Raw genomic sequence first — 16,067 nt, 5'->3', positions numbered from 1 at the left:
TTTTGAATCAATAACACTAATGATGAAAAATTACTTTTATGGTACAAAAACAACCTTCTTGAATCTAAAAAAAAATCGGTACAATTGCTTTGAAAACCTGCACTACGTTGCTCTGGAAATATGAGAAGTTGACAAAAAGCCTGTTCCATTTGAACCTGTTCAGTTACATCCATGATCCATGTTATATTTTGCCTTAGTTAGTGTATGTTTGTGACCCGCTCTCCCCTACTCAACACTAGAACTCAGATGAGGATTGAGGGCAGGACTGGGACAGCACAAATTTTACAACAGACATTACCCCAAAGCAATTTTCCAGAAATCTGGGACCTACTGGAGCAGAAATGTAGAACAGTGCTTGAAACTTACCGCTGAAGAAACTGAAGATCAATAAATGGTGGTGGTTTTTGTGTGTGCGTGTGTGTGAGTGTGTGTGAAAGCAATACCACTGATTAGAAAAAAATTATAATCTAAAGTGAACTGGAAGGAGAGCGAGAGATGAGCTGAGCTCAGGGGACAGAACATAAGCATATTCAACGTCTGAGTAATTCAGCACCGAATATAAAAGATGCTCTTTGATAAATCAGTGCTGTGGCATTACTATTTCACACGTTCAGTCTCATGAATACTAGCTGTTCGATGTCACTCCTAAATTAAATTCACTCTGTCTGGCATTCTCAGTATGAACATCTAACCCTATCAGAAAAATCCAATGATTCCAAAACTAAAGCTCTGAGGGAGTAGGGCTGATTTCAGTGGACTGGCTTTGTGATTGAGTCTAGTCCTGGATTCCTTTCTTTGGTTCAGTTTTTTTGGAATCTTTGAAAAGCTGTGAATGTTTTGGGATTCTTACTTTTAGTCTGTTTTATTTAGCACTCAATTAAATGTCAAAATAATCGGTGGATTACTCAATTACTAAGACAATTAATAGTGACAACCCAAATTGTAACCAATCTGTTCTTCAAATGATGGGGGTGGGGGTGTTTTTACATTTTCCTTCAGACTTGAAGAAAATACACAAATACTACATGTATATTACAGGTTAGTGTTCGACATGTTAAGTTAGTTGTTATTAAGAAGCCTCTTTATTCACTGTGTTCTCTGTAGACTAACTGATACATAAGATGAAGAACTATATTTCATTACTTTTTGAATCTAACTGTAACTGAGAAAAACCAGGTTTATCCTGAACCCGCTATAAAGTAGCCTACACACAGGCCCAATACCACTGTACTAAATAGTATGTTCTAAATAGTAATGGAACTATTGATGGTGTACCAATCTGACGTGCTATTTAGTTCAGTATATGCTGCATAATAACAGGACTGGAAGGGCACTTTATCTACTTCAACTGATGGAATGCATTTAGAGACAAACTGGACAATTTACAATGGAACTAACAACTGGACTATCTGGTCCAAAATTGGACACCTGGCAACTGTAGTCTTGCAGAAGCACGTTGCACACGTATGTGCCTTAAGAGCTGCAGCCCAGGGTTTCGGCCACCAGGAGGCCTCGCAAGCATGACTGTTTCCTCGTTCTCTTATTAAGTCACCATTTCACCATTTATGATGACAATCTTAACTTGAAAGGACATCACAACAAGGTTTTTGTACTGTTCTGTACTATTGTTCTGATGTTCGTCTATGATAGACGCACTGATGGGGTGTCTGGCCTTGGGTCCCAGAATTCCTAAATACAGCCCTGGTTCAATCTGTCTCTATATTTTTAGATTTTTTAATCCACTCATATTTGCATGTTTCATGGGGGAAAATAAAAGTAAACACTGCTTTTCAAAACAACTTGTCTTCAAAACAGCCACATTTCTGAAAAGCTTTCCAAAAGCAGGTCTAGTTGAACTGACTCCAATGTCTCCTCACAGCTGCTTAAAATGTCCTGCATTTTCCCAGAACACACATCAAAGTTTCACACATCGCTCTGACACAATGAGTTCAGCTTTTGTTCAGTGTTGTACTTTTCTCTCTTCATTTTGGGCAGGTGCGCGAGGCCTCTCGTGTCTTTGAGAAGCGTCAGTCAGTTCCACAGAACAGACCAATCGCCTCATGAATGCTGAATCATTTGCATCCCTGCTTTTTCTATGTTTTTTACATTTGATTGAGACCGACAGTTGAGAAAACAACAGTATCACCTGCAGAAAGTAATGGCATAATTACAAGATTGTGTAAATGAAAATTACAATGCAAAATAAGTCAGCCTCTCTCTCTCTGCTTATCCCTGGGTTCACTAATGAAGAAAATGGTTGCATGAGGTGACATTAACACTTGTCAAGTGTAATGGGTTTTCAAGGTAATTACAGACAACCTTTGAAAGCCTACAGAAAGCAGAGATGTAGATCAGGTGCTGCGTCTCATTTTCCCCAGCACATTTAAAATTAGGCATATACTGTATTGTAAGGCTGTCACAATTAATCAAATTAATCAAATGACCTCAGTGACTCAGCCATACATAGTTGGTGATTTGCATGATGATGCATATTTTAAAATCTTCTTTTTGTCAGTTAAGTCGTTTGATGGTTTTCATTAAAATTATTAGAAATGGCAATCTGTAAAAAGTTATGCATGTTTATACCATATTTTAATTAATACCTATTCATTTTTTATTAATTACTTGTTAGCTTCATTAACCTTGTAGCTCTTGTGCAAATCTAAAGAAGCAAACACCAAACATATGTTTAGATTAGATTTGCTATCGCTTTAAGGATGAATCCCCCTAAATGACACATTTTCTGCATTCTTAAAGATGACAAGAAATCCAGTACTGTGCAAGAGTCAGTACTGTATCCTTCATGTATGTAATATCCAGCTGAAAACAGTCATTAAGCATAAGTTATATTTTTTTCATTTTTCAGGAAAAAAGCAGAAAACATTTCACAGAAAATTACACAGGAGCCTCAACAACTAAATGTAAATATCATTTTTTCAGTATTTAGTGTGTCCGCTAAGTCGCATTTTCTGCTTCACACAATCCAAAAAATTCACACATTGAATGATACTGAGGTCTGGGCTCTGTGGTGGTCAGTCCATTGTTCTGAAAACACCAGCAGCTTTGTGTGATTCGGCAATTTTCTTCTATTTGTCTGTTCCCTTTTCTCACTAACAGCTTCTCGACAGCTACACATCCTTTCAGAACCATAGCGTAGAGCTGTCTTCTCAGGACAGGATGGACAGAAACACCTGTGTTTTTCAGAACTGAAGCACGAGTGGAACGTGATTTTCTCCTCTCTCTCAAAGATGAAATCTTTAAGTACTGATGGGGACAGTTTTGGTGGTCTACCAGCTCTTGTACGGTTGCTAGGAGCCCCTTTTTCTCTGTATCTTTTTATCATTTTTTTGAACTCCAGTTTTGGAATTTTTGACTTTACTCCTCCTTTTTCAAGTGGACTATCTTATACCTAATGTCCTCATTAATAATATCTCCTGAAAAATGAATAACTTTTACTTAATGGCCATTTGACTGGAAATTAAATTAAAGAAAGGTCCGATGTTGTGCCTCAGACATACTTTAGCACAGTACATTGGATGCAGCCGTTGTGTGAGGGGGAGATGTGTGTGTGTGAAGGGGTTGTTTACCTTCTCGTTGAGTGTGTGCTCATCCCTGCGTGGATCTGTCTCTGAGTCCTGCTCTAAGTACGGCACATTCATGTTCATCAGCCAGGCAGCGGTTCGGTCCAGTGCACTGGGGATCACTGGGGAAGGGGCCTATCACACACACACACACACAGGCATAAGTACAGTGAAGGCATAAACACATCCCAAGTCCCCACAGGACAGGCACATCCGTAAAATACCTATCAAAAGTGTCATGACGTTGAGTTTTTCAATATTTGTTGTACTAAATTAGTATGTTTTCCTTGTTGGTTACCAATAACCTAAATTCCATCAATGTTTCCAAATTTCTTTATAGCTCAATATTTCAGATGTAAACAAAGTCTTTCAGAGTGACTTCATTGCACACTGTAGAGAAACTTACCGACTCAGATTTTTTTCCAGTGGTGATAGAAAAGGGAGGTTGTGAAGACTACAACACAAATCCAGACATTTTATTTACTATCCAAAACCACCAATGAACCTACACACATCTTATAAGTTTTATATGGAATGCTGATAATAGTAAAATAGTGGTATATCTAAAAAAACTAATAAATACATTTTTTTGGTACTACTTTATTGTACAATGCCCTGCATGAACCTCACCAGCATTTAAAATGTACATTTTAAGTCAAAATCTTAAAGGGAAATTCCAATGAGTTCTCTAAATTCCTGCATAATTAAATTGGTAAGTTGTGAAAAAAGCTATTCAGAGTCGATTGGTGTGAAATGCTCTGTTCTAGAGAAACTTGCCGAGTCAGAATTGTTCACAGTGGTGGTAATAGGAACCAGATGTCTGAAGAGTAGAATGCCTCTAAAAGCACCATCACAGCTAGAAGAATCATTAAATGATTATGAAAACACTGTCTGATGCCCGGGACATTGGTTTATGATAAGTTTTGAGAAGGTTTTGTCCTAAAATGTATATTTTTTTAAATATCTTAAAGGCAGGGGGAAACATGCAGGGGGGAATTTTGTTTGGTGAAATAGTCCCTAAAGAAAATGTATTTTTTCAGATATACCACCAAGATACACCATCAATGCTACATATAACAAAAACAGAAGCCACATGCAGGTTCACTGTGGTTTAGGATAGCAAATAAAATGACTTTGCGATGTAGTCGCAGTCTGTTTCTCTACAAAAAATCATTTCACATGAAACCAATCTGAATGACTTTGAAGAAAAACAAAAACAGTGGAAGTCTGCTTTATCTCTTATATAACTTTTGTAAAAAGTAAAATGTCTCAAAAATCAGGCAGATCATTCCTAACCACTCAATGTACTTACTTTGTGTGAGGGAGCTTTTTGAGGCATTAAACTCTTCAGGCATCTGGTTCCTATCACCACCACTGTGGATAACTACTAAACTACTGTGAATGACCTTGTTTACATCTTAACCATTTAATGATGCAAAAACTTTGAAAAATGAATTCCCTTTAAATATATTAAACAGGAAGCAAAACTTAAGGAAAAACTGAAAATAAGTACTACACTGAGAACAAAGCCAACCAACACACATTTCATGTCAGCTGTTTGGCACTTTTGGGCCAAAAGAAATTCAACATGTGCTTTTATGAACAGTTTGGAAAAGAAAACTGTCAAATCAGTAGTTAGATAAAACCTGCTCTTCACATCAAGAGAGACACATTGGTGAACATGAAGCTAAATACACCCAGAGAATTAGCCAATAACTGTTTTATGTTAAAAAAAAACAAAAAAACTCTGCCAGTGAAAATCAAATACTATTTCAAAAAGGCAAGATGTCCCCAAACTTTTGACAAAAAGGTAAAAGTAAGGGTCACTACAGAACATTTTTGAAGCATGTTCTGAAATACAATATAGCACGAATACTGTGATAATGCCACTGAATCTGGGATATTAATTAGCCTGACGATGCAGGGACAGTTAGCGCAGTGGAGGAGGGAGAGGATGTAGGAGGAAGAACTGTTTTTTCTCAGTCTGTTCGATCTGCAAGGCAGAAAAAAAGTATTTTTTCTGTCTGTGTGCCATGAGATAACTTTCTCGCTCCCAGAGCCATCTATTCACAGAGAGATACAGATATGGCCTTGGTAACCCCACAGTCAATAACAGACAGAGAAGAATAGAGAGAGATACAGAGAGAGATGGAGAGAGAGATGCTGGTGCTGCCCAGGGGCTTCCATCAATCATTCAAACCAATCAATCAAATCCCGGGAGAGGGCGCAATGCATTGTGGGGGGAGGAAATGCCCTTGCTGTCCCCTTCATTGTCGGACCACTGAGTATAATCATCATTTTCCTCTCACACTGATGATTACAGTCGATCTGCTAAAGGAAACCCACAGGACGCCACAACAGCCACAGTCTGTGATTACTGGCAATTATCCTAACCGTTGCAGAAAGTATGAGCATCACTGAGGCACAGGAGTGTAAAAACACATTAATGCATCATGCTACATTTTTACTGTCATCACTACAATTCAACAACATTCATTTCTCAAAATTTCTGATAGCTCTTTTTTTTAAATATCCTACCAGGGACGTTTAAATGGTGTAGAGTATGGAGATTCAGAGCTGTTGTTACAACAGTGACGATATACAGAATACACAACCCTCAATTCCAAAAAAGTTGGGACACTGTGTGAAATGCAAATGAATACAGAATGCAGTGATTTATAAGTCTACTCTGACCTATATTTGAACGAAAACAGTGCAAGGACAAGATAGTGAACACTTCATCGTATCAATTCACTGGTTTTTGTAAATAAATGTTTCTTCTGAAATTGAAAAACTGAGACTGAAATTGTGAAATGTTCAAAAAACAAAAATCCAACCCTCTACGGTGCATAATAACTTCAAACGATTCAGGGAATCCAGAGAAATCTCTGTGCATATGAATACCTGTGAAACTTCGACCCCTCAGACAGCACTGCATTAGAAACCGACATGCTTCTGTGATGGACATCACCACATGGGCTTGGAAATACTTTGACAAACCATAGTCAATAAACTCAGACCATTGCTGCATCCACAAATACAAGTTAAGACTGTACTATGCACAGTGGAAGTAACACTGAGACTTCGCTGGAGTCCAGCTCATCTGTCAACCTTTCAGACTGTTTATGGAAATAATGGACGCTGTGTTCTCCCAGGCAAAGAAGAAAAGGACCATCCAGACTGTTACCAGCGTAGTTCAAAAAGCCAGTGTCTGTCCTGGTTTAAGAGGGCATCATTAACTCTGTGAAGGCATCATTTACATTGAACATATTTTGGAGCGACATATGCTGCCTTCTAGACGCCGTCTTTTTCAGGGATGTTAATGCTTATTTTAACTCGACAACACCAGGAAACATTCTGCATGTGCTACAACACCATGGCTGCGTAATCAGAGAGTGCAAGAGCTACACTGGCCTTCCTGCAGTCCACAGTTGTCTCCACTGAAAATGTGTGCAAAACACAACAATGAAAGACCCACATGACTGCAATGCTAAAGACTTGTATAACGAAAGATTGGCAAAAATGTCTATTTTCAAAACTGGACCAGTTGGTGGAATGGAAAGTTTAATGTTTTGTTGATTCTCTAAATGACTCTACCAAAAACACACACACTTCTGCAAATTTTAATGTATAGTTACTGCTTATTTGCTAAAATTATCATATTGGAAAGCAGTGCTGCATTTTAGATTACATTTTTTAAATTTCTTTGTAATATGTTCAACAAATAAATAGAAATTGTGCACAAAATTTTGCTGGAAGTCATATTTTAAGTTTACTCCCCGTAGAGGATGTGTTAACTTATTTTCACTTGAGTATGAGTATGTCCATCATCCATCAGGCTCTGCTTCCTACTGTAAGAGGCAAGTAGGAGAATCTAGAATATGCAGTCATCATGCAAATCGCCAACTAATCACTGCAGATTTGTTCAGAAGGTTAATTTGACTACTGAGTAATCAATTTTAATAAAGTAATTCAGTTTTAATTCTGAGTAATTGAGTGACAGCTCTAATTCTAATCAATGATAATACAGCTTATATTCTCAAAAATAGATAGAATTTGGGCACATGGTGGCATCGAAGTTCCCTGCAGGTCAAACAGGGTAAAATTTCTTTTCTCAACTGTGGAAAAACTACCACTTCCACTGGGATGAATTTGAGTGCTTTTTGTAAACGCTGTTGTACGTTTGTTTTTATCTTCGTCTGATTCGTGGATGGCTTCTTTCACCATGTTTGTGTACATGCCAACTTGTACAAAAGGGCAGTTCCTGATTTTTAAAAAATTTCTTCTTAATTCAATCATCAAGATGTAAGCAAAGTCATGCAGAGTGGTTTGATGTGAAATGGTACATTGTAAAGAGACTAAATGACTTGGATTTTTTTTACAGTGGTGGTGAGAGGAATCAGGGGTCACAATGTCTACAATTTTATCAAAAAACCACAATGCATTTTTACAATTACAATCTGAAAATCACAATTTAACTACATTCAGTTTGGAATGTTACAATCAATAATAATTCAACTGTGATCAGATCAAATCATTGTGAGATCAATGAGAGATCACACCCAGGTTAGGAAACTCTGCAAGAGACAAGCACACATACACAAATCCACACTCACAATGTTGGTCATGTGATTGGCCAACATTTCTCTTAAGAGAGATTAAAGAAAATAACTAATTGGATGACCTCTGACCTTGCGTCACAGTGAATGAAGCTATTAAGGCTTTGTAGAGACAGATAGAGAAGTCAGGAAAAGGCCAGCACTAATATCTATTTAATGACTGTTTGTGTGTTGTTGAGTCAGAGATTAGAGGCAGAGGGAAGCTCTCATGCATGAGGGGTCTTTACAGTGCCACTCTAATCTGGATGTGTGTGTCAATGCGCCTGTGAGAGATGGTGGAGTGTATGCATGTGTATATGTGTAAGCTGTAGGGTAGATAACACACTGCCTCGGCAGCCTAAAGAAGCGTGTCGTTATCCACTCACACACACACAAACACATTCAGGTTGTTCATTAATTACTGTGATTACATCCTTATCACTGTAATCTCTGAATCACTGAATATACTAATACAGCAAAGGTAGAAAAAAACAGGGAAAAGATTTCCCATTTACTACAATGAACAAACTACAATGCTGTACATAATACAGTACTGTACAAAATTCAGAGACTATTCATTTATTGAATTTCCAGTGAAAATAGCCTTTAAGGTATTTATTTTTCAGCCTATATTTATAAGGAGATTAGATACAAGATAATCCACCTGCATAAAGAAGGAGAAAGGAATTTCAAAAACTGGAGTTCAAAATCAAAGAAAGAAGCTGCTGGTGTTCACAAAAATACTGACTGACCACCCCAAAGTCCAGACCTCAACATCACTGAATGTCTTTGGAATGACTTGGAATGTGAGAAACAGAAAATGCAACTTCTAGGACTGAAATTTAGTGGTGTAGAAAAATGTCCCTGCAGATTTCGTTGAAAGCAAGAAACTGAAAAGAATGGAAGCTGTAATAAAGGAAAAGAGTGGACACATTAAATAATGAACAATGTAGTATTATATTTAAAGGCTTTCATGTAATTTTCTGTGAAATATATGTTTTCAGTTTTTTAAACTGACTGAAATTATATAAATTAAAGTTAGTGTCTGATTTTTGTACAGTACTGTATGTATCCATCCGTTAATGGATTCATCCATTTAACCCGTATCCTGAGACAGCTGCTGTTCATATTTTAAAGCAATAGTTTGAAAGATCAAATTTATAAAATTTTCCTCGTATGAAAAAAAAGTAGTCAATTAGCCAACATTTTTGCCTCAAACCACATCGAGCAGAAGTAATTTCATGTTAGATTTACTTATGTGGTTTCTGACATTATTTGATATTTTGTTATTTTTAAAAAAGGAATGCTGCATAGCTGGAAACTCCACCCTATTTGAGGCAAGTGTTGTGTGTGATGATGAAGTGCAAGCATGAAGTATAAGCTTCTAGTACTTGTTAGCTCCTTAGCCTAATGTCATGCCTGGCTGCATTCAGGGTAAGAGAAACTTGAGTAAATGTGATTTTTCACCAAACTATTTCTTTAATTTCTGTTGTGCATGTGAGAAAGTTTAAGTACCTGCTTGTGCTGCGTCCGCTGCTTCGTCTCTGGGCTGTCCCCTTTGGAGGAGGAGCTCTGCTGCCGAATCCGTGCCCCGCTTCCTGGCCAATCTGGCGACGACGACATCACGCTGCCGCTGGAAGGCCGTGGATAGGGGGCGGAGTTAAGCATGTTGGGCGGGGTCCGTCCACGAGGGGCGGCGGCGGCCTGCGTAGGTGGAGGCGGCTGATCTATGCGTCGCTGGGGGCCGGCGCTGTTTTGCCGCAGGACTGTGGGCTGACCTGAAGTGGAGTGCTGTGTTTCCGTTAGCGACAGCTGCCTCCGCGAGAACTCTCCCGAGTGTCTGGACAACTCCTCATGGTTCAGGAAGCTGGAAGGAAGCTTCCCTACTCCGGCCACTCCCATTTCCTCGTTGTTACTGTGGGAACTGACTGAGCTGTGGCATTCCGAGCCCGAATCACCACCCGTTGGTCCTCTGGGTGACAGGGGTAACCCTGCTGCCATCTGATACACCGGGTTCTGGAAGGACAGCGGTGCCAGAAGCTGTGTCGGCCGTCCTGAGACCCCCTCTGCTCCTGAGGTGGTGGGCTTCTGTCCTAGCCTGTGGAGCGTGGGACCTCCCAGTTGGTTGCCCTGGGGCGTCCGGGCATTCCAGGCCACCATGTGCTTCTCGACGTGCCCTTCTGGGGCAGGTGCAAGCTCCAGAGCTTTGGTGGCTTCTTGCAGGTCCACCATGGACAGGCTTTTGCTGCCATTGGCTAATCCCAACTCAGGCTCGTTGGCCTCTGAGTAGCTGGAGCTGCGGGCGGGGGAGCCCTGCAGGCCAGAGGAGCGCGTGACAAAGAAGAGATCCTTGTTCTCGGGTGTTGGTGAGGGGAGCCGGGTGAAGTCTACCAGGCTGAGAGAGAGAAGACAGAGGGATGGAGAGTTGAAAAGGACCAAAATATGCTGACAGCTCATAATATCAGGGTTGAATGACTTGGGGAAAACATCTAATTGTGATTTTTCAGATCAGTATTGTGATTGTGATTTAAATTGCACTCCATTTTCTGGCATCAGGCTTGAGTTCTCAATGTAGTGTGCCAGAGGGCCAGTTAGTTGTGTTGTCCTATATGCAGTATGTTCATGTTTAGTTGCTTCTGAATGGTGTAACGCGTCTTCAGGCAGTTCACAAGCTCTATTTATTAAGTTTAAAAATTCCCCACTATAATTAAAAGTGAAGGTCTGGTGATTTAAAAATTGCGTTCTTTCAAATAGCAATTTTCAATATAAAAACAATCTCTTAGCTTTAGATACTATCAGCTTATTTTATTTTATATGGTCAAATGTTTTTCTAAAACAGTGCCTTACTGAAAGATATAATGTCAGTTCCCATATTACAATATTGTACTGAAAATGTATTCTTATATTCTTAAATATACTGACAACATATAACGTGTCTTTTTTTCTTAGGGTTTTCAATTGTTAAATATGTTAACTTCTCCCAATTGTCTAATTTCAAGTCTTAACTGATATAACCACAAGACAAGTCACTTATAAATTACCCTATAACTAAACCATGAATTAAATAGGGCCTGTTGTGCTCATTTGTGGTTTTGGTGTTGTTGAGATTTGAACCAGGTGAAACTTTAGAAAGCTACGTCACTTGAGCGACTCGTCTAAACCTCTTTTTAATGAAACACATAGTTATTCTGTGTTCTTTAAATACTGATGACACTTACTAAAAGCTCATTGTATTCTGCTGTGAACTAACCCTGTGCAAATGACTCAGTTAGTCAAACACTAGTGACTAGAAGAACACTAGCAACCACTCTAGGATAAGCCTGTTTAGATTCAAGATCCAGAGGCTATATTTCATGGCAATGACTCATCGAAATTCTCTGTTTGTCACTTCATCCAAAAAGGCTGTCCTATTCTTATCATTGCTAAGCCTCTCTTCCCAAAGAGTCTGCCCTTGCCTTATCTAGCCAACCCCTCTTCTAAAGACACCAGCCCGTCTACTTTACAGCTCATTCCCTGACGACATTTATGGAAGCCAGAGTGAAAGAGAGCCTTTTAATTGTAGGTTGTTCACAGACACACAGAAGAGAAGACAGAGGAGCACAGAGGATAAATATACTGGGGAATCATATGAGAGAAACACAGAGGACAAAGACAGACAGCGAGAGCGACAGAAGGAGAGAGAGGACAGGGTTTTGTCTGGCCTGAGATTATGATGAAATAAATTAGCAGTGTCTGGCTTATTATTGTTAGACAATAAAGGCTGTCTGGCTGCAGAGGAAGAAAGAGAGAGGAAGGGAACGAAAGAGAAAGACTCATTTAACTTCTTATTTCATTTCCCTTGACTTGATTATGGTCTTCATTAGCCTGGTGTCAATGATGTTTGCGTGTTTTGTAGAAACTTGCTGACAGTCTTCGCAAATCCTCAGAAATGACAGTCTCAGAGAGTCCAATATTATCTTACAGTACTGTGCAAAAGTCTTAGACACCTAAGCACATCATTTAAAGCTGTTTATCTTGGCTAATTTTTGCTTGTAAAATCATTATATATAATTAGCATAAAGTAAAATAAACATAATGGTACAACCAATGGTATGGTACAACCCCATTTCCAAAAACGTTGTGACGCTGTGCAAAGTGTAAATAAAAATAGAATGCAATGATATGCAAACCATGTAAACCATATTTTTAAAGGAAAATAATACAAAGACAACACCTCAAATGTAACTGAGAAATCTGATTGTTTTTTGAAAAATATTTGCCCATTTTGAATTTGATGCCAACAACACGTTTCAAAAAAGTTGGGACAGGGGCGTGTTTACCGCTGTGTTTCATCACCTCTTCTTTTAACAACACTGTAAGCATTTGGGAACTGAGGAGACCGACTGCTGTAGTTTTAAAAGTGAAATGTTTCCCGTTCTTGTTTGATATAGGATTTCAGCTGCTCAACAGTTCAGGGTCTCTTTTGTCGTATTTTTCATTTCATAACGTGCCAAATGTTATCAGGGTGACAGGTCTGGACTGCAGGCAGGTCTGGTTTAGCACCCAGGCTCTTTTAACATGGGGCAATGATGCTGTATTACACACAGAATGTGGTTTGACATTGTCTTGCTGAAATAAGCAGTCTTAAAAGAAAAAGACGTTGTGCGATGTTCAGTGAACTATAGGGGTTAAATGATTGAATGCATTTTGCTTTTATTTACATTTTGCGCAGCGTCCCAACTTTTTTAGAAATGGGGTTGTACAAATAACAAGAAGTAATTATTTAAAAAAAAAAAGTAGATTAGAGCTTGTTTTGTTCCAGATTACTCATTGATGCCCCCAGGCATCAAAGATATTTGATAAATTCCATTAGCGGCATAATTGATTTGATGTAATGAAGTATTGATTAAACAAACCAGACACTGTATGATAGCTAGAAATAATACTGGGCCTCCATGAGGAGAGGTTTGAAAATGGTTAAATTAACATTGCCATACACAAAATAACTTACTGTATGAATATTATTAGCATTTATTGCAATATAAGTGTTTTTATCTGAGAAAGTAAAAAGACCAGATAAATAGCTTTTTAAATATAACTGTCTTGGTGCCTTAAACCATTTTATAGCACTGTACAAATTGAATTTAATATAGTTATCACTATTCCTATGATATTGAAGTATTGCAAGGTATCAACAAAAAAGTTATTACCGTACATGTACTTTAAACAGCAGCTTTCTAATATTTCATGACTGATAAGTAATTTAAATGTTGCTTAGCTAAACCACATTCAGGTATGTGATGAACAACAACCAAACATACCGTCTGCACTATGGTAACTCTTGTTTGAGACTGTGAAAGTTCACGTTATTTACCCGTTTTAAGGTAAGGGGCTATAACCCAACAAGAATACCAAATGAAACAGCTGTAACTGATCATGGAATGCTCATGCCTTACCCTGACAGGTCACTGTCCATGGCCATTTTCGGCAAACTAGTGGAGATGCTACAGCCAGGGGCAGTAGGTGAAGGTACGCGTTCAGGCGGCACAGACACCTGAACGCTTGATGGATTGGTCAGTGCTGTGTGTACATCTCTCAGGATTCTGGGTAATGGACCGAGTTTTGAGGCTGCAGTCTGAGGACAAGAGACAAGGGTGACATTAAGCCTGGCTATTTTCTTATTTCTGCACTTAAAAGGCCAATGCAGTTCCAAAAACCTGCCTGATCACACAATTTGTAAAAAAAATTGTACAGTACTTTGCAAAAGTCAGAGATCCACCATGAGATTCTCTCAGATTTTCTGGTTATTTTCTCTTATGGCAACCAAATTCTTCATACTGCTAATGAAAACTGTTAAAAAAACCTTTGATTAAAACCTGGATGAGGCACTCTCAGACTCAGACTGGAGGCAGACACTCCAACACTCCACTGAAGCGTTTAAAAATAAAATAAAGCTTTAAATGCTTGGCCGACTTTGAATCTTTAATCATTTAAAGAGATCTGTTCAGCACCATTTTGCGTAACAGAAATGTGTCTGGCTTCAAAAGAGACCAAAGGCTTTAGAGGAAGAGGGTAACATCAGAGCTAGTTTCTTTTCCTTGCAACCTAGCGTGCAACACCCTAACAGTAGATGCTCCATGGATCAAATCTAAATCTATCTTTAATGCTGTCATGTCCTTTATCTAACTATTAATCAGTAATAGCAACAGGGGACCAATGGATTTTTCATGTATAGCTCAAAACGTGTGAGAGAAAGAGCCTTTGGATTATGTAAACAGGCTATTCATAATTCAACACTGAAGTGCAGCTATGAGAATCTCTCTTTTGGATTAAGGCTAGTGTCAAAAAGTAGCTTCAACGAACTGAAACTTTGCTCTTAAAACAAGTTCTAAGGGAACAGACATTCATACTTCCCTCCAAATGTATTACAACAAAATAAATACATAAATAAAATAAAATCCTTAAGTGTTGGACTATAATATAACACCTGAACGCAATAAGCCACAAGAGGCAGAGCATTACAGTGATTTTACCACAGTTAAAGCAATACGATACAATGTGATGAAATACTATCATGTTCAATAAAAATGTACTGATGAACAGACATGAAAATTTTTGGCCAAAACAAACTGAAATTCAGGACACACACGGCCAAAAACCAAAACTGAAAACAGAAAAAAAAATCTCAAAATACAAATATACTTACTAAAATGATTACAGTAGATAGGCTACAAAATCCAGCGCAGCAAATTTCATTGTTTTTAGCTGGACTTTGAACTTTGACACTGTTGTTTTTAATTTTTTTGTCATTTCAAAAACAGAGGCTACCGATGGCGTCAGCATGCTAGCAAGGACTTTCCTTTCTGCTTCTGTTGTTTTGCTGCTTTCTGTATTTTGAGATGGATTTTATGTGCTCAAGTAGTATTAAACTTGTTATGCAGAAGTTCTTGGGTGTCCTATGTCCCTCAGAGAAACTGTGAAATATTTCCACATGGCCAGCATTTTCACTGTTGATCTGCTGCTGCTCCAACTGTTTGATTGCATCTGCCTTTTTTTCCACTAGTTTTTATGCGCTGCTATATTTCCCCTCGAACTTCAAGGAGTATTGCTTTAGCCTGGCAGCTACAAAAATAGCCTGTGAGGTTAACTGGAAGAACAGTCAAAGATAAGTGAAGGGTAATACTGAAATGCTACTAGAAACACTTCTGCTGCAGTAGAGAAACAATCGATTGCCTTTATGGGGCACTATCCTCAAACGACCTACCACTCAAATGTACTCTAAAAAGAGTTTGGACTGAAATGCTGCAAGGAAAAACAAAGAAAGCATATACATGCTACAGTAAGTGCTAAAGGGCAGCATGAGAGGATTCACCTGATCCATTTGGGACACCACCTCAGCCAGTAAGGAGTGCAGGGTGGAAAGTTCACGGCCCAAGTCAATGTAGCCCTCGAAACCAGCTGTGTTGGAGATGGTTTCTGGATTGGAGATTTCCAGCAAAAAGCGCTGCATGTTGGTCCACTCATGCTCCAGAAACTGGTTCATGAAGGACATGTATTCCTCTTTGTTGCCAAACCTGAGAGAGAGAGATAGAGAGAATTGTAATGTATAAACAACATTTACAGATATAAATAAAATGATCAAATGGTGTCTGAACCCACATAAGTCTATTTGAGATCACAATATGCATAATTTAGTGGGTAAGATGTAAACAAAGTCATTCAGAGTGGTTTGATGTGAAATGTTCCGTTCTAGAGAAACTTACTGAGTCAGAATTGTTCACAATAGTGGTGATAGAAACCAGACATCATGGCTCTTAAAGCTATGTAACAGAAAGCTATTACAAGACATGGTTATGCACACCGCTGAATGCCTGAGGCATTGTTTTATGATAGCTTTTGGCCTAAAATG

The 16,067-nt window shown here is 38.7% G+C and overlaps 1 protein-coding gene across 7 annotated transcripts in view; it reads right to left on the bottom strand.

Moving 5' to 3' along the window:
• Window positions 1–16,067, bottom strand: part of dab2ipb (DAB2 interacting protein b) — a 143,135-nt gene that overhangs the window by 7,549 nt on the left and 119,519 nt on the right. For all 7 annotated transcript variants that reach the window (XM_036579925.1, XM_036579923.1, XM_036579919.1 and 4 more), the window contains 4 exons: window positions 15,531–15,732; window positions 13,615–13,793; window positions 9,695–10,574; window positions 3,588–3,716 (listed from right to left, as the gene is read on the bottom strand). In XM_036579925.1, coding sequence (XP_036435818.1) covers window positions 3,588–3,716; window positions 9,695–10,574; window positions 13,615–13,793; window positions 15,531–15,732 — 1,390 coding nt within the window. The remainder of the gene's footprint in view (window positions 1–3,587; window positions 3,717–9,694; window positions 10,575–13,614; window positions 13,794–15,530; window positions 15,733–16,067) is intronic.

Source organism: Colossoma macropomum, unplaced genomic scaffold (genome assembly GCF_904425465.1).
Source record: "Colossoma macropomum unplaced genomic scaffold, Colossoma_macropomum, whole genome shotgun sequence".
Classification (NCBI taxonomy): domain Eukaryota; kingdom Metazoa; phylum Chordata; class Actinopteri; order Characiformes; family Serrasalmidae; genus Colossoma; species Colossoma macropomum.
This window is presented reverse-complemented; position numbering and strand designations above follow the sequence as displayed.